Source organism: Bos grunniens, chromosome X, assembly GCF_055505025.1.
Source record: "Bos grunniens cultivar Pamir isolate PY7600 chromosome X, Bosgru_T2T1.0, whole genome shotgun sequence".
NCBI classification, from domain to species: domain Eukaryota; kingdom Metazoa; phylum Chordata; class Mammalia; order Artiodactyla; family Bovidae; genus Bos; species Bos grunniens.
Genome location: NC_141194.1, coordinates 128746500 through 128766342, shown reverse-complemented (window position 1 = coordinate 128766342; position 19843 = coordinate 128746500). Strand labels below are relative to the sequence as shown.

The window sequence follows — 19843 nt, the reverse complement described above, 5'->3', positions numbered from 1 at the left end:
ACTGTTAGAGCTGGAAAGAGCTTTAGAGGTCATCTTGTCTAACTCCATTTTACAAATAGAAGACTGGCGGTCAGTGACTTGCCCAAGGTCACACAAACCAGTTTGTGGTAGAGTTAAGAGCCAAGCTGGACTTCCAGTCTAGGGCTAAAGGGGTCTCTACTTGCATGGGCTTCACATTCATAGGTAATGGTGTTATCATAGGAGCCATGGTGTACTGGCCTCAGAAGGAGGTGAAGGTCATTGGCTCTTTCTCCCAGGGGATACCACCTTCCAGCCCTGAGAAAATCTGAAAGCTGAGAAGCATGGTGCAAGAGGCAGAAAAAGAACTGCGATTTCCTGGGCCAGGACTGGGGATAGACCAAGGGAAGGATAGAATTTAGCAGCACAGGCCAAGAAAAGCCAGACAGAACACCTATCCCAAGTGTGCTGGACTAGGAGAACAAGCTTAGATCAGGGTTTCCATCAAGAACAGGAAGAAGAGAAGCCAAGCATGTGACAGGCAGTGTCGTGGACAAGACAGCATAGACTACCTGATTTCAGATCCCATCTCTCTTAATAGTGCCGTGGCTTTTGTTGTTATTTAACCATATCATTGGGGCTTCCCTTGTGTCTCAGCTGGTAAAGAATCTGCCTGCAATGCGGGAGACCTGGGTTCAATCCCTGGGTTGGGAAGATCCCCTGGAGAAGGGAAAGGGTACCCACTCCAGTATTCAGGCCTGGAGAATTCTATGGACTGTACATGCCATGGGGTTTCAAAGAGTCAGACATGACTGAGTGACTTTCACTTTCAACCACATCAATAAATGAGGGTAATAATCATGTCCTGAAGAACTATGGATGGAGATTCATAACACTGTACAACAGGCACTGATCAAAACCATCCCCAAGAAAAAGAAATGCAAAAAGGCAAAATGGTTGACTGAGCTATTCTCAAATAGCTGAGAAAAGAAGAGAAGCAAAGGCAAAGGAGAAAAAGAAAGATATATCCATCTGAATGCAGAGTTCCAAAGAAGAGCAAGGAGAGATAAGAAAGCCTTTTCCAGTGAACAATGCAAAGAAATAGAGGAAGACAACAGGAGAGATTCTTTCAAGAAAATTAGAGACACCAAGGGAACATTTCATTCAAAGACAGGCACAATAAAGGACAGAAACAGTATGGACCTAACAAAAGCAGAAAATATTAAGAAGAGATGGCAAGAAGACACAGAAAAACTATACAAAAAAGATCTTCATGACCCAGATAACCATGATGGTGTGATCACTCACCTAGATCCAGACATCTTAGAGTGTGAAGTCAAGTGGGCCTTAGGAAACACCACTATCAACAAAGCTAGTGGAGGTGATGGGATTCCAGCTGAGCTATTTCAAATCCTGAAAGATGAGTGCTGCACTCAATATGCCAGCAAATTTGGAACAGTCAGTAGTGGTCACTGGACTGGAAAAAGTCAGTTTCCATTCTAATCCCAAAGAAGGGCAATGCCAAAGAATGTTCAAACTACTGCACAATTGTACTCATTTCACATGCTAGCAAAGAATGCTCAAAATCCTTCAAGCTAGGCTTCAAAAGTACATGAACTGAGAACTTCCAGATGTTCAAGCTGCATTTAGAAAAGGCAGAGGAATCAGAGATCAAATTGCCAACATCCACTGGATCATAGAAAAAGCAAGAGAATTTCAGAAAAACATCTGCTTCATTAACCACACTAAAACCTTTGACTGTGTAGATCACAACAAACTGTGGAAAATTCTTCAGGAGATGGGAATACCAGACCACCGGATCTGCCTCCTGAGAAATCTGTATGCAGGTCAGGAAGCAACAGTTAGAACCGGACATGGAACAACAGACTGATTCCAAATAGGAAAAGGAGTACGTCAAGGCTGTATACTGTCACCCTGCTTATTTAACTTATATGCAGAGTACATCATGAGAAATGCTGGGTTGGATGAAGCACAAGCTGGAATCAAGGTCGCAGGGAGAATTATCAATAACCTCAGATATGCAGATGACACCGTCATTATGGTAGAAAGCAAAAAGGATTAAAGAGCCTCTTGATGAAGGTGAACGAGGAGAGTGGAAAAGCTGGCTTAAACATCAACATTTAAAAAACGAAGACCATGGCATCTGGTCCCATCACTTCATGGCAAAAAGATGGGGAAACAATGGAAACAGTGACAGACTTTTATTTTCTTGGGCTCCAAAATTACTGTGGATGGTGACTGTAGCCACCAAATTAAAAGATGTCTGCTCCTTGGAAGAAAAGCAACGACAAACCTAGACAGCATATTAAAAGCAGAAACATTACTTTGCAGACAAAGGTCTGTATAGTCAAAGCTATGGCTTTTCCAGTAGTCGTGTATGGATGTTAGAGCTGGACAATAAAAAAGGCTGAGCGCCAAAGAATTCATGCTTTTGAACTGTGGTGCTTGAGAAGACTCTTGAGAGTCCCTTGGACAGCAAGGAGATCCAACCAGTCCATCCTAAAGGAAATCAGTCCTGAATATACATTGGAAGGGCTGATGCTGAAGCTGAAGCTCCAATACTTTGGCCACCTGATGTGAAGAACTGATTTGTTGGAAAAGACCTTGATGCTGGGAAAGATTAAAGGCAGGAGGAAAAGGGGACGACAGAAGATGAGATGGTCGATGGCATCAGCGACTCAGTGGGCATGAGTTTGAGCAGCTCTGGGAGATGATGAAGGACAGGGAAGCCTAGCGTGCTGCAGTCCATGGGGTCACAAAGAGTTGGACACAACTGAGCAACAGAACAACAATCACGTCCAGATCAGAAGGCTGTGGTGAGAATTAACTTACTTAATGCACACATGAGAAGCGCTATAGAAATGTTAGCCATTCTTTTGATTAAGACTTTCACTGTTTCAGTCCTACCTTCTGCAGTCAAATGCTCTACCCCTGGGCTATGCCACCTCCACTCAGTCCTACTTTCTGAAGTTTCACTGCATGCTCAGACAGGAATTAGAGGGGGCAAAGGGAAGAGAGAAGGTTTCAGAATGCCTCAGGGAAGAAAAGGTAAGAGAAGGTAAACCGTGATGGCTGAAAGCCGAACAGATCTGCAGTTCCCCAGCAACACTTCAACCATCCAGTGTAAACCTCCTATGGTGGTGCCTTTTCCCTATGCTCCTGAGGGCATAGTTGCCAGGAGATGACCAACTGTCCCTCTTTGCCCGAGACTGAGAAATTTCCCAGGACTTGGGACATTCTGTGCCCAAATTAGAAAGTCTTGGGCCAACCTGACCAAGCTGATCACCATAGGGGCCAGAGGGTGTTTGCGGTTCAGGATCACTATGTTATAACCAGAGGACAGAGCACTCCAGCTAAATGCCATCCGCTGGGGTTTGGAAAAGCTGGGTTATCCAGAAGCCATGTGAAGGAGGCTTTAATTGGACTTTCATCGTATCTATGAAGAGCAGGGGAAGAGTTTCTAAAATTAATGGGTTTCACCAGGGGTACGTTAGCCCGTTTGAGGATGTTGGTCTTCAGCAGGACATTCACACAATAGCCTCATTATCAACAATCCTTATTTGTTCACTTTGATTCTCCGACGCAGGCTTTCTTCAAGTTCTATTCCCAGTGGTGTTGCTATATGTGCTTGAATGTAATAAAGCTGCATTTATTTTAAAAGTCTGTCACTGAGACTTTTCATTAATTTAAACTGATGCTACAAATCCCCCAAAGTATCTCCTTAAGCAGGGCCAATCAGTTTATTCAACACTGTGGAATGGCTTGTTTAAAAATAGAAGTTTGTGGGAATAGGTGGATTTGCTTAAGGAAAAAAGGAATTTAAAGATGTTTTCGATGTGGACTATTTTTTAAGTTTTTATTGAATTTGCTACAATCTTCTTCTGTGTCATGTTTTGGTTTTTGGCCGCAAAGCATGTGGGATCTTAGCTCCCTAACCAGGGACTGAACCTGAACCCCTCCTCCATGGGAAGGTGAAGTTTTAACCACTGGATCACCAGGGAAGTCCCCAGTTTTTTTAAAGTACTCTTTCTGGAGAGATGCATAGACAGAGAGATACTCAGGAAGATGCTCAAAGCTGCGTGTTCATAAAGAGAGTCCAGTAATGCTATGCTAATTAGCCAACACATAATGCCATTTATTCAAGGTAAAACTTCCCTCCGTGTCTGATCTACTTTTCTACATTTTTATTGTTTAGTCCCTAAGTTGTCTCTGACTTTTTTGTGACCCCATGGGCTGCAGCCCACCAGGCAAGAATACTGGAATGGGTTGCCATTTCCTTCTCCAGATGATCTTCCTGAAGTGAAGTGAAGTGAAAGTCACTCAGTCGTGTCCAACTCTTTGCGACCCCATAGACTATACAGTCCATGGAATTCTCCAGGCCAGAATACTGGAGTGGGCAGCATTTCCCTTCTCCAGAGGATCTTCCCAACCCAGGGAACAAACCTACATCTCCTACATTGGCAAGCGGATTCTTTACCACTGAGCCACTTGGGAAGCACTTTTCTACATTAACACCTAGTAAATGGAGGGCGCCTCACAATTTTCAAAGATATTTCATGTGCGTTTGCTTACTGGAGGCTCACTACAACCCTATGAGGTCAGCAGGGGAAGCATTAATTTCACCATTTCATAGAAGGAGAAAATGAAACATAGAGTTAAAGTAAACCTGTCCAAAGGCAGACACATATACCATGAGCAAGCTGGATCTGGTACTCAGGTTTGTTACCAACAAGTATGTTTGTTGGTTCATTTATTGAATTCAACAGTATTCAACAGTATAGAGAGTCAATTCTACGGCAGGTACAACTAAACAGGGAGGATACATAGAGAAGACACAGGCTTGTCTTCTAGTGGGAGATTAGATAAAACATGCTCACTGGAGATGTGCCAGAGGGACATCTATGTGCTGAGGGTCTTAGACTGGGCTTGGGGCAGGGGGATTCAGGCTCCTCAGAGGATGCCATTGAGTCAAGGATAAGGAGGGGCAGGCCACAGCAACAGCTTTTTCTGGCCCCTTCAGGCCTTTTCTGGTCCTGGTCATTAAGCTTTTCAGCCTGAGTTTTTTTTTTTGGCGGGGGGCACACTGCATGGCACGTGGGATCTTAGTTCCTTGACCAGGGATCGAACCCTCACTCCCTGTACTGGCAGCTCGGAGGCTTAACTACTCGATTACCAGGAAGTCCCCAGCCTGAGTTCTTGTGTAGCATAACCCTCTACACATCCGTTGGACCCAAGGCTGGTGCACCCTGACCTCAGGTGAGGCCAGCTCACTCTGGCTCTCTTTCAAGAGGGACTTATCCCAGCTCTGGGCCTGAAGCTGTGTCCAGAAGCAAGAAGGGGGACAAAATGGGCCACCGAGTAACTCAAACTATGGTGGCTTAAGATCCATCCATTCAGAGACACGTGGACCACTAAAATACCAGGGGGCAAAATGTAGAAGCTCCTGTGACACCGGAGCTACAAATCAAAGTAAATTTTCCTTCAGAGGGAAATGAAACTTCATTACAGAGGCGACAAATCCAAGGATCAAAGGCACACTCACGTAAAAAAGTAACATTCATTGGCTTGAGAAATTGGGCAATCATGACTGATTTTAATGACCTCTCTCCTTTTCCACAAAGGTTAACCCAAGGGTGACAGAAAGGACTTCAGAGAATTGGGCAACTAGATTTGCCCTGCAACCTCACCCTTCCTGGTTTCTAACGCAAGTAAAATAGAAAGATTCCCTGAATGAGTCACTGTTAAAAAAGTTCTAGGTGGAACTGTTGAAACGGCCTTTGCTATGAAACAAGATATTAAAGGTAGGCAGTCTAGTCTAGGACATATCCATAGATGCAATTAACTCTCACTTTATCAGCAATGGGCCCAAATGCCCACCACCTGTGCTGAACAGGGGCAAGGGTGAGGATTTTAACATTTTTGCAGAAGGAAGAAAAAACAAAGATAAAGATGAGAGGAAGTGGGTGAAGCTGTCTCCCTGTTCAGTTCAGTTCAGTTGCTCAGTTGTATCTGACTCTCTGCAATGCCAGGGACTGCAGCACGCCAGGCTTCCCTGTCCATCACCAACTCCTAGAGGCTACTCCAATTCACGTCCATCACGTCGGTGATGCCATCCAACCATCTCATCCTCTGTCGTCCCCTTCTCCTCCTGCCTTCAATCTTTCCCAGCATCATGGTCTTTTCCAATGAGTCAGTTCTTCACATCAGGTTGGAAAATATTGGAGTTTCAGCTTCAGCATCAGTCCTTCCAATGAATATTCAGGACTGATTTCCTTTAGGATGGACTGGTTGGATCTCCTTGCAGTCCAAGGGACTCTCAAGAGTCTTCTCCAACACCACAGTTCAAAAGCATCAATTCTTCAGTGCTCGGCTTTCTTTATAGTCCAACTCTCACATCCATATATGACTACTGGAAAAACCAAAGTTTTGACTATATGGACCTTTGTTGGTAAAAGACTTCAGAAATGGATCACTGAAGGGAATTAAAGTCATGCAGAGCTCCATGTCTCTTCCAGTAAAAAATGGGAAGGACCATTTTTATAGGCTCATTTTATTGAAAAACAGCAATAGCAGCTACCATTTCTTAAGGGCCTACTGTGTTTCGGGCACTGTACTCTGTATTCACAATCTCTCTGAATCCTGTCAACAATTCATTAAAGGTAGAAATTATTAACTCCATTGGGCAGATGTGGAAATGGGCTCAGAGAAGAGAAAGAGCTAATACCTACTGGAGCAGAAATCCAAACCCAGGCTTGCTGACCCGAAAGCTATGCATTGAAACAACTACCCCATGGCTTTTTACAATTGCCCCGTAACTTTGCAATTTGCCTCTGGGTGCTTTTTGTTAATTCCTAACTGCTTGACTTTATTAGTAAAAATCACCAGAGAAACGCAGCCAATATTTTGCATTCACTTAAGTATAGGTGGTAAAGGGCAAAAAAAAAAAAAAAAAAAAAAACCTGCAGAGCTGAGTTTCTTGCAAGGGAGCCCCCAAAAGCTTACCCTGGGGCAAGAACTGGGGCCAGTGGCAGTAGAGAAGGGGCACCTGCCAATCGTTTCCGGCAGCGGGTAAAATCTATAGCACGATCACAGCAGCCCCAACAATAAGGCAGCCAGAGGGGTCTAAGAGCAGAGCCACTGGCAAGAGCCTCCCAAGAGGCTCCCCTAACAGGCCTCTGCCTGTCCTTCAAACTCGGAGTCTTAAGAGTCCATTTTCTTGATGCTCAGTGACTGCCAGAAATAACTCTTCTGGGTCAGAGCACCTGGATGAAAATGTTTCAGGCAGGTTCTGCTTGCGTCAGTCAAAGGCGTTCTGATGAAGCAACACTGCTATCACTCAAGGATTGACTGTCCACTTCAGACAGAAAAGGCCGGGGCACTTGTCCCGCCCAGCAGCCTTGTTTCAGTCAATTCGCCACCTCCCTTACGTGCTCTCAGAGCGCTGAATAGAAAGCAATGGCAGACTTCAAATTTGTAAATAAATATCAATCAGAATGTATACAGCCAAAACTATGTTGGGTACCATCAGCGATTCTGACGTTACTTAAAACATTTCTGGAGTGCCTCTCTGGAAAGTCTATGTAAAATCAGTTTAAGTGTCACAAGAAATACACAGCTCCTTTTATCCTCTTACCCCAAATAGATCCCAAATGGTATAACGCAGCTTAAGCAGCCTCCCCATTCAACAGTGTGGTTCCAAAAGACTTACAGATATTTACCCCAAATCCAGTGTGCCTTGACAGGAAGAATGGCCTACAACTCTTCACCCTGGCCCTGGACATTTACCTGTCCTGTTCAACCACACCCTAATGATGTGCCAATATTAACAACAGCAATCACGTACTCATGTGTCAGCATACCCCTTCACAACAGTCCTGCAGAACAGGTACAATTATGCCCATCTCAAAATAAGGGAAGAGGTTGTGCTGTTAAAGGACCTGCCAGAAGCACACAGTCAATGTCTAAACCAAGATTAAAACCTTCACCTGGATCATTCTAGTGACTGTACTCACTCTTCCAGACACGCACCAATCACCTGGCTCATGCATCCTAACCTCTCAGGGCCTTCTCTAATTCTCCGTCTGTATCACTGATGATCAATGGGCTGAACACCAACAGCTTGCAGACTGGGAAACTGACCATATGACCTCAAGGCTTTTTCTCCAGGGAATCTTCCCAACCCAGGGATCAAACCCAGGTCTCCCGCACTACAGGCAGATTCTTTACCAGCTGAGCCACTAGGGAAGCCCAAGAATACTGGAGTGGGTAGCCTATTCCTTCTCCAGTGGATCAAACCGGGGTTTCCTGCATTGCAGGCAGATTCTTTACCAACTGAGCTATCAGGGACCCTTTCCTAAAGAAGATGTCAAAAAATATTTTGAGGACTGGTGGCCTCAGTGAAGTCAGTCCATGACCTACTAAAGTTGCCTACTCTGAAGGAGGCAATAATACCTCAAGCACATAGAAGCCCTGATGTGTTTAATAAATAATTTCTTAAAAGCAATTATAGTCCTTCATGGATCCATCTCCTAAGCCTTCCAAGCAAAAATGGAGCAGTGCATGGAGCAGTGACCGTAATAGGAGACAGGCCTCACTCCACCTTCAGAATCACATTGCAAAGAGGAAGCTGTGTGGTGAGATAGGTTTGGTGAGGGTATGGATGTGTGGGGTCCTGTCTTGAAGGCCCAAATGCTCTTCTTATAATGAGATGATCCAACTGAGCGTGGGTGGGGCTGGCCTAAGTACTAATAGGGCACACTCTGCTTCAAGAATAGGTCATCCAGCCTTCAACAGGTGGTTACAGACATCTGTGCTGAGCCGTGAGGGTGTCTCCTCTCACTACTTTAGACCTGACAGTTGACAAGCCCATCCTGAATGTGGCAGACCATATTATGCTGTTAGTCACTAGGATAAGCTGGGTTTTTCTCACTCAATTCTGCAGGTTGAGCTGCTGTATGTGACACTATAATCTTAAGGGATAAATGTCACTGTATTGCCATGGAGTAGGTCCTGAAAAATAGCTGTCACTAGAGGCAAGTTTTGAAATAAATATATGATGGAGAATATGCCAATCTAAGCCCTTAGAGGAATTATTGCACAGGGGTGCATGTCAAATGTATCTATCTTACCTTATCAGGATTATAAAAATCTTTCACTGACACAAATATTTCATGCTACACCAAGTTAAGCCATTTTCTATGTAATCTATTTTTCCTTCCAAACTTTTCCATGAGCAATTATGTTTACCTAAAGCAAGTTAGAATGTAAGCTGCCATACTAGCTATACCTCAGTACTTTCATTCTAGGACACACAGTCAAATCAGAAAAAAGTCAAGAGTCATGTTTCTGCTTCCAGGAAGATTGAATAAAATGAAATCCAAAAATGTCTGAAGGGGACCGAGAAGACGTGGAGGCAGACAGTGCTCCAAACAAAATAATATTTTCCTGGTCAAAAAAAAAAGGAAAACCAACCAAATCCCTATTTGTTCTTCTCTCCCTCCTACCAGCCTTTCACAAGCAGAGCTTCCTGCAGGATAGGAGGCAGAGGAAGAACTAGCAATGAGAAGAGCTGGGATACTGAAGACTGCACCTCAGATTATAATCCTCCAGGCACCACAACAGGGGCTGCTGAGAAGAGATATAAGCCCTGGCTTCAGCACGAGTTTAGTCTGGTTTGTGCCTAAACCAGCTCAGAAGCAAATGACTTTAGGACTTGACTCAATATCACTCAATATTATTTCCATGATCCACTGTTTACTTTCTTTCCTCTGCCCACTTCCTCTTGGCTCTGTTTTTTTGTAATCTTATATTTGCTTCTCCATCGGGGTTTTCACTGGCTATACCATATTTAAAATTCTATGTATACGGCCTTGAGCCTTCAAAAACTACAACATAATCCTAAACGAACAGAAGGCAAACAATAATAATAACTTACTTTAGCATGAGAGTATGGGAGCTATATGTAGCAACTGCTGCATTCTGCTGGCCTGTTCTGATGTGATTGGAATGAGCTGTGCAAATGTCTGTGTCTGAATATCTATACACTCGGCACATAGGTCTTTTCTGCAATTAATCATTCATTGCCAGATTGAAGATTCTGAAGGTCTTTCCGTTTTGCTCTGTGAACCAGTGAAAAACCTTTTAGTGTTACAAATTGGCCCCTCCTCCTACCTCAAATCCTCAAAACAGTGTTCTTTAAATAACTGCATTATAAAAACAGAATCAACTATTTTCCCTCATCTTTCCTGCATATACAGCCAAAATCAACCATTTTGTTCATCTCAATTAAAAAAAATTATTTTGTACATGTCAGAAATTGGGTGTTAATGGTTCTCACATTCATTCCCACTTGTTGCTATGACACAGTCTATCCCTCCAATCCAGCAGAAGAAAAATAGTCTCATTACCCTACTTTCCTGAAGCATTCAGAAGGTTTCGAGACCAGAACAAAACTCGAGAAGTAAAATAATTGCTTTGTATATTCCTGCTTCTGCCTCTCCAATTAAGTAGAGAAATCCTGGAGAGGCCTTATAAACATTGGAAGACTTGTCTGATCAGTGGCAACAAGGGAAAATTCGCAGTAAGAGTATGTGTCTATAGTCTCTCAGGTGAAGTGGAAGGTAAGATTATTTAAGAGGCAGAGGACGTGCCTTCACTGCAGTGTGACCCTGCGGATCTCATGGAGTTTATTCTCTAATGCCAGGTGCCCCGTGTACTCCACCCAGAGTCCCAGCGTCATACTGAGGAAGTGCAAAATGGATACTGATCCACAATGAACACAAGTGGCTATGTAGATCTATTAGCCAGAAGAGAACAGAAACATTCTGGGGCTGACATCTAGATCCAGGCCCATGGAGGCCAACAACATGGCAGAGGAGCAGCAAAACCAGCTAGGACTGGGTCAGAGAGGGAACTGAGGCATCGTGCCACAAAGCACAAATAGTTGTACATGTGGAATGGATGAACGTCAAGGTCACCAGGGAAGTAGAAACTCCTGTAGGAGGTATGCTGACTGTAGGAGAAGCCAGCTGAGTATATATACAACGCTGAGAAAAAAGGACTCAGAGGAGAATGACTGCAAAGGCCCATGGAGATGAGGACAGGTGGAGGAGAGCCTAGCACGGGAATGCTGCTCAAGTATGATGAGGATGGAAGACCTAAAGCTTTGGCTCTCTTATCCTCAAGGTTAAGCGTGAGCCAAGCTGATTCAGAGGGGGTGGGAAAAGCCTAACCAGAGCGGTAGTTGCTCAGGGTTAACATAAAAACGGGTGGAGGGACATCCCTGGTGGTACAATGATGGGAATCCGCCTATCAGTGAGGAGACAGAGGTTTGATATCTGGTCCAGGAAGATTCACATGCCACGGGGCAAATTAAGTCCGGATGCCACAACCACTGAGCCTGTACTCCTCAGCAAGAGAAGCCACCGCAATAAGAAGCCCGCACGCCGCGACTAGAGTAGTCCCCACTCACCGTAACTACAGAAAGCCCACGCACAGCAACAAAGACTCAGTGCAACCAAAAAAAAAAAAAAAAGGGTGGAAAACTGATGACTGGATAAACAAAATGTACTATATGGCCATAAGAAGAAAAGAAGTGCTGGTACATGCTACAACTTGGATAAACCTTAAAAAGCATTATGCTAAGTGAATTGTTCCATTTATACGAAATATCCAGAATAGGTAAATCTAGAGATTGAAAGCAGTTGGTTAGTTGCCAGAGGCTGACGGAAGGGGAGAATGGGAAGTGACCGCTAATGGGTACAAGGTTTCTTCTGGGGTGATGATATAGTCTTAGAACAAGATAGAGGTGCTGATTGTACAACACTGTGAATGTGCTAAATGCCACTGAATTGTACACCATAAAATGGTTACTTTTATATCATATGAATTTCACCTCAACACACACACACAAGCATGCATAGTTATCTTTATAGGTTGGGTTTTTGTTCCTTTGAAAATTCCTTACTTTTAGTCAAGAAAATTTATGAAAATCAAGAATCTTGAAAAAGAATAAGATTTGTCGGTGGGGACACCTGATTAAAATGAAAATATTGATGCTGAAGAAAATATCAATTAGTATCAGCTGGGTTATCATAGCAATTTATACCCTCCCACTATGGATCCACAGATCTCTCAACTTTTAAAGAGTCAAAGTGACTGTCACTCTATAGGCCATATTTCATATTCTTTCAGTTTTATCTCTTGTGAATAAACTTAATTGAACTATGCAGGAAAAGATACCCAATACAGATGGGTAGAACCTCTGCTTTGACACCTCTGAGGGGAGCTCTCTCTGGACTGCTGAGGAAAAAAGGCTGGCTGATTTTTTCCCTTATTTTTCTCCTCACTGAGTTGGAAACCCCTCAGCAGGGGCAGGCACTGGCTTCTAATACCTATCACTGATGCCCCACAGGGCCTAGTACATACTAAGTGCTCAATTTTTGTTGAAGGAACCTGAATTATCAGATGTTAAATGGAAAAACCAGCATTTTTTCTAAGGTTTTCAAATATGTATAGGTTCAAATAATTTCTCTCATGCTAATTCAAAATAAACGATTAAATAATAAAACAGGGCTTACGTGGTATCAAACCGTTTAAAAGAAGAATGAAAATTTCAGCCAGATAGTTGGCCTAACAGTTCTAAAAAGGTGCTTGAGAATGTATTTGCTAAATTGTTCACTCTTCATACAGGTATTTTCAGCATCATTGCAGGCAAAGCCTACATTTAGCTGTTTTTAAGCCCAGTGTTAGCTTTCTTCCGTGAGCACCTTTATATTTATCTTGGTCTCAGGGATTCTCTAGTTGAAATTCTCTGTGCTTCTACAAAGGCAAAAGATGGAGGATTTTCTGCCTTTGGCAGTGGTAGGAGGTTTTTGCCTGAAGGATACATGCTGGTTCTCATGATGGAGTATACCTCACATGAGTCAAGCTTGCTAATTTGAAGACTTCTTTGTGAAATCCTGGAAGCCAATATTTATTTCCAGCCAAGATGGGGAGGAGGTGGAGGGCGGGGGAGGTGAGAAGACAAATGATGCTTACGTGGTACTCCCTGAGACTAGATGTGTGAAAACGTTCTTTTCCTGCATAGTTTGATTAATTTTATTCAGAAGAGATAAAAACTGAAAGGATGTGAGATATGGCTCTGTTCAGAGAGACAGTGACTTGTTTGACTTTTAAAAGTTGAGAAATAGGTAGATCCACAGTGGGAGGGTATAAATAGTTATGATAACCCAGCTGATATGGATTTTTAACATCAATATTTTCATTTTAATCATGTGTCTCCACTGACAAGTCTTATTCTTTTTCGGGATCCTTGATTTTCATTAATTTTCTTGATTTAAAGTAAAATATTTTCAAAGGAACACAAACCCAACCTATAAAGATAACAAAGTCACAACCCATTTGACAATATGAAGTGGCAACTGTTACTTAAGACTAAATGAGAAATTCAATGAAAAGCCTCAGAGAGGGGATAAAACTATAGATGATACATGCAGCTCAAGGCTACTCTTCATAAATGGTGCAAAGAGAGGGCACACATATGCTCAGGCTACAGAACTTCATATTATTACATGTATATTCTTGAGTAATTTGGTAAAAACCTAGTTTAAGACTATTTCCTGCTCCCATCATTGCATTGCATGCTATGCAGGCTAAGTTGCTTCAGTCGTGTCCGACTCTGTACGACCCCATAGACGGCAGCCCACCAGGCTCCTCTGTCCCTGAGATTCTCCAGACATGAATACTGGAGTGGGTTGCCATTTCCTTCTCCAATCATTGCATTAGGTCAGTGATTAAAGTACAGGTTAATGATAAGCCAAGGTTGCCAACCATGGAAGAAGCACTTCCTGGATTACACTACCCGTATTCTGTCTACAAATAACATTTGACTTCCTTCCTTCCTCCCACCTTCTTTCTCTTCCTTCCTTCATTTTCTGCATCATATATATTAACAATAAAAGTTGCTTTGAAAAAAATAGGTTTTGCAGAAGTAACAAATAAGAGCTTGAAATAATGGCTTTCCTCCATACTATAATATTTATTATTTTGTTCAATATCCTAAGATATTAAAAGCTGGCAAATTAAACAGAAAAGTTTTTGTTTAGCAGAGCTATTTTCATGGTGCAAAAGTGCCCCCTTGGTTAACTTCTGGACTCATTCAAAGTTAGCAGGCTTTGGATTCCACCATTTGATAGAAAACGATTTTCTCAGTTTCAGGACAACATCCTTCATGAAAGTATACCGAACATAAATAGTTTATATGAGTAAAATTCAATTTTTAAAAATCCCACTAATTCAAAAAACATAGGACTGCCTAAGAAGAAACCGTTTTGAAGTAACTAAAACGGGATCATCTGATATATCAGAAGATATATTCAGTGAGGTGACGACATTTGCTCTAAATGATCACAACAAGGAGGAAACAAATATTAGTGCTTGATACATAATAGGCACTCAAATATTTGTTAAATGAGTAAATGAATGAATGATTACAATAGTAAATAAGTATAAACTAAAATTTGCTTTTTAATTAAAAAAAACCATGGTTATGCTGCTCAAAACAAATGAAAAATTGTTCATTTTCCACCATCTTAATATACCAGTGGGTAAGTTATTGGGATGGTTTCTCATCAAGTTTACGCAAGAACCACATACTGAACCTGTGGGAATTTTCTTTTTGAAATATGGTATCATTTATACCTGTTTTAATGGAGAAGGAAGTGGCAACCCACTCTAGTATTCTTGCCTGGAGAATTCCATGGACAAAGGAGCCTGGCGGGCTACAGTCCATGGGGTCGCACAGAGTCGGACACAACTAAGCAACTAAACAGCATACCCGTTTTAAAGCATCTGCTTTTTATAAAGCCAAATACCAACTGCTTCTCTTTGATAATTTAAATGAATATGCCACAACAGTTGGATACATTTTCATGATTCTACTCAGCACCTGATAGAAACTTTAGCATGATAAATATACACCCCATTCCCATTGTTTCAGGTCAGTACAAAGCTTAGTTGAGAAACAAGCTGTTTTCAGGCCTATGTTCTACTTTGCCCTGGGAAGAGGAGGGGTGGTGGGGGAAGGTAGAAAGAAGAGAACTAACACCAACTGAGCTTCCAGTATGTGCCTGCCTGCTAGGGGCTTTATCTCACCTGCTAGTTACAACAATACTGGGAGATACCCCTTTCTTACAGAAGAGGATCTTGACACTTTCTGGGTGAAGTGACTCACCCAAGACCACACCGAGTCAGTAGCAGAGCTGAGATGAAAACCCAAGTTCATGTGGCTCCAAAGCGTTCCTCTGTCCATGGCATTACACCACTAATTAATTCCATTTAGCATCATTATTAATTATCCTATGTCTGGATATTGGGTTCTGCTAGAATGTAAAGGTCTTCAAAGCAAGTAACTTGCCTGTCATCTTGTTCATCTTCATACCCCTAGCACCCACCTCAATGCCTAATGCATAGTATCTCAAAACATAATCATAAACATCAATCTCAAAACATAAATGTTGAAGGTATGGGTGAATGAGTGGATAAGGAAATAAAACACACAGACTGTTGGAACTAGTGCTACTTTAACCCAACCACCTCAGTTCTTGCCTCAAGTCACTTGCCCTGGGTTAAACAACTGGCCAGTGAAAAATTCAGAACTTGCACCCAGGTCTCTTCTGTACTCCCCTCTACAACATGCTACCCCTTGCACGCACATTTTTGAAAGCATGTTCATCCACCCCATTATGGAGTTTCCTAAGCATTGTACCCTCCTGATTTAATTCTTTAATTGTAAGCCATTTTCTACACATACAAAGCAATGGCGGTCAGGAATATCACTAACCCGCTAGAATGAAGGCTCCTAGAGGATAGAAAAATTTGCCTGTTCTGTTTACTTCTACATGAGAGGCACTTAGAAAATGCTCAGTAAATATTTGCTGAAAAAGAATATATATTATTTCCTTTCCAGCGATTAGCAAATTCTTCAGAGATGACAAATGTTAGTACAGATAATACTAAGAAACACTCAAAGAATCAAACATTTCAATAAAAATGATGTGAAATGGTACTCCTCCTTCCTTCCCCTTTCTTCTTTTCTCCATCTTCATCTATAACACAGGGGGAAATAATGCAATTTCATAGGATTGACATAAGGATAGAGAGTTAACACATACAAGCACTTAGCATGGTGCTTGATATGTAGTTCATTCTCATAAATAACGACCATTAGTACAAATATGATTTCTTTAAATCAATCAATCAATAAGGGCCCACATAATGAGAAGGTGGAAGAAGCCAAAGACCCACAGAAAAAAGACTTGCCTTATGCTTACCATTTGTAAAATGTACCTGAATCCATAGTTCTCTGTGCGCTTCAAAGTTTGTAAGTTCTATGAGGGCTGTAAGTTATAGACAGCATGTGCCATGTCATAGATGTTCATGTGTATGTTTTTTTCTATTATTTTTCTCATGAAATTAATGGAGAGAAGACATAACTAAGCCTGAGATGAGCATATGATGAGTATTTCTCATATACTGCTATATTTAACATTCAAAAAAGATTACCTCTCCACGAGTTCTTGTCCATTCCAGCAAAGAGTGTCATTTTCAGCCACAGGGCTATGGCTGCAGATGTAGCCAGGCAAAGCACTATAGAAGCTGATGAAAGATTTTAACTTCTGAATTAGTTCCCTGAAAGAAAAACAAAACATCTGTGCATAAGATGCAAGTAAACCCAGTATGAGGAAAGTTTAATTTCCTTATCAGCATGACAGAAAGGCTCTGCCAGGCTGATTAGAGCAATAAATGATTTTAAAAGACATTCTTGGCTACAAGGTCACAATTTAGGTTTTTTTTAAAATCAATAAAATGATATTAGAAAAAAAAGTTGCCTGCCATATAAGGTGCTATTCCTATCAGGAGGATGATTTAATTCTAACATCCATTTTCTAACACGTTCAGCTTCCATTTTTCATTCAGATGCTGTTACCTACATTCTCAAAGGTGCAGATTACAAGGCACATTGAAGCGCTACATATCTTTTGGCTTCTGAGTGTAATTGAGTGCATTGATTGTAATTTTCAATGCTATTACCCTAGAGATGGCCCCTTTCCATATAGACTCTGGCTATTAGTTGCAGATCAGAATCGCAGGGTGCTCAGAGCAGTATAAGCTCTATGAAATTCTCCTGACAATGTCATCAGAGAAACTCACATCTGCTAGAGGAGGAAGGTTTCTTTGTTCTTTGTTTGTATATTGTGGTTCCTATAAGGGGGTTGGGAGGGCTCTTAGTATATTTTATATATTTGCTCTGGCTTTCATGTTATAGGAGTGCGTGTGAGAGACAGACACACACAGAGAGAGAGAAAACATATTATATATGCAAACATGCATAAACACACACCCATAAATACCCTGCAAAATTTTTGGCCTATTATCTTCTTTCAGATGTACATGAACACACAAAATAAGACACTATAGACTGGAGGGAAGTGTATATGCTTATAAAGAAATACTAAACTATCTATGCAAAAGATGTCCAGTGGTAAACAAACCAAAGTAAAATACTCTTTATTTTCTAAAGCAGTATTTCTAGTATCGATAGAAAGGAAATTAAAGAGTACTTCCTGTATCCAAGTTTATCTTAAGTCTCCACTAAGTTTTTAGAGAGTCTCACTAGGGAATTTCCTGGCAGTGGAGTAATTATTCAATATTGTCTCCAGGCTAAGAATGGACTGACCTGATATACAGGCCTCTGGAGGAGCTAGAGGCCTGAATCTCATTTGGACACTGGTGAGAGCCCAGAAATGCCTTCTGGGGGTTGTTCTCAGATTTGGCTAAAAGAAGAAGACTGGTGGAAATTATTTTCTTGCATTTAATGCCATTTTCCATTTTATTACCATAAGACGACTCATTTCAACTAATGATTCAGAGGAAGACAGAGAGAATGCGTGCTTACAATACTTGGCACATCTTCAGAAAGGCTCGAATCACAGTAAAGCCAGGGTGATGGACAAAACAACTGGGGAAGGGCTATTGAGACATATATAACTCCTGATACCCCAACAGTTACTTCCTGTTATGCTCAAACTCTCTCATAGCCTACTCCTGGTGGCTGCGCTTCGTCAGTCTCCAAAGTGAAGAGGCTCAGTATAGGGCTCTGAACATAAAAGTCAACATTATAGTTTCTCACAGAGGAAAAAGATGCGTTCAATTAACGCTAATAGGGGAGATGCTCCGTTTTACAAGGTAATAATACGGTTCCCAAGAGTGGAAATTGAAAGACTAAAGGCTGAGGCCGAGTAATTCCCCTCCTTACACGAGGAAATGGAATATGGCTATTAGTCTATGAGAAGTGATGGCCATCCCTTTAATGAAAGTTTCCCTTAGGCCTCCTCCTACCTCCAAATTCTCTCTCACTAACATAGCGCTGGCAAGAAAAATTGAACTCATAGCAAAGCCTTCCCGTTTGACTTTTCTAGAAGTTTAAAAAAAAAAAACTCAGCGTAACACTCTGAACTGCTTCCAGCCTCCCAACTCTTGGAGTCTTTTTCTTGGCTGATCATAAAGATCACTGACACACTGGAGCAGATTCAGAGAGGGTCTATCTAAGTGTTGAGGGGACGAAGGGCTGTGATAAACCTAAGACCTCCCACTTTAATATGGAAAGATATTACTCGGTTGGGTCAAGATAAAAGTCTAAGAAAGACACAAGGAATGTAAATAATGTCTGGCTCATTAAAACTGTAGAACTTAGGGAATCTCTCTGACACTTGAACAAGGTAGCCTGGGGAAATAAAAGATCATCTTACTTCACAGAGTACTCATTACCTCCATAGGACATACACGATGGATCTAAGAGACTGTATTTTTAAAACTTGTTCCTGAATTAGTTATTTTGAATTTAGAACACAGTATCATCTACGAGCTATGATATAATGATGGTTGGCTTCTCAGGACAGCCCCTTAAAACTTATTAGGAGTAGTAGCTAAGAGCACTGATTTTGGAGTCTAACTCATATGAGTTTCAAATGCCAATTATTCCCTCACTTACTTAACAGGAAAACCTTACTAGACAGACTAAACTTCTCTGAGGCTTAGTTTCTTTATTTTAAAATGAAGCAAACGATAGGTTGCTGGGATGATTAAATGAGACAATGCATGTAAAGTGCTTAGCATAGTACCTGGCACAGAATAATACCTTACAATGTTAGCCATTTGGCAATTTATTTCCATTATTATGAGCCTGTAGAATATAAATATATAATCTATAGAAATATATATTATATTCCAGATAAACTTATATATGCAAGATAATTAAGCTTTTTCAAGTCCCAGATAACTTTATATACACAAGGTAAATAATATTTCATCTGTTAAAGTGGGTATGAGAAAGTACAACCATGTTCTCTCCCTAAATATTTTTCCTGTTACTCTTTTTCAGAGACTAGCTAGCTATTGGACTGGGTAAATCACTGGACTAATCTGGTATAGCAGTTTGGATGGTCTTTACTTGGTAGCAAAGTGGTGGTGGCCTTCAAAAGGATTCGTGTCTAAGAATCTGATGTTGAATTTTAAAAGGTAGATTAATCATCAGGTGGGATACCAAGGGGGGAAGGGAAGAGGGAAGGGATGGATTGGGAGATTAGGGTTGGCATATATACACTGCTGCTGCTAAGTCGCTTCAGTCGTGTCCAACTCTGTGCGACGCCATAGACGGCAGCCCACCAGGCTCCCCAGTCCCTGGGATTCTCCAGGCAAGAACACTGGAGTGGGTTGCCATTTCCTTCTCCAATGCATGAAAGTGAAAAGTGAAAGTTTAGTTGCTCAGTTGTGTCCAACTCTTCGCGACCCCATGGACTGCAGC

The 19843-nt window shown here is 41.6% G+C and overlaps 1 protein-coding gene across 4 annotated transcripts in view; it reads right to left on the bottom strand.

Annotated features, from left to right (window-relative positions):
• GPC3 (glypican 3) overlaps positions 1 to 19843 on the bottom strand; it is a 460363-nt gene that overhangs the window by 132796 nt on the left and 307724 nt on the right. For 2 of the 4 annotated variants that reach the window (XM_086389256.1, XM_086389258.1), the window contains one exon: positions 16543 to 16668. In XM_086389256.1, coding sequence (XP_086245382.1) covers positions 16543 to 16668 — 126 coding nt within the window. Of the gene's footprint in view, positions 1 to 5550; positions 6389 to 6460; positions 6619 to 16542; positions 16669 to 19843 lie in introns of those variants that run through there. The other 2 variants (XM_086389259.1, XM_086389257.1) reach the window with 2 other exon arrangements.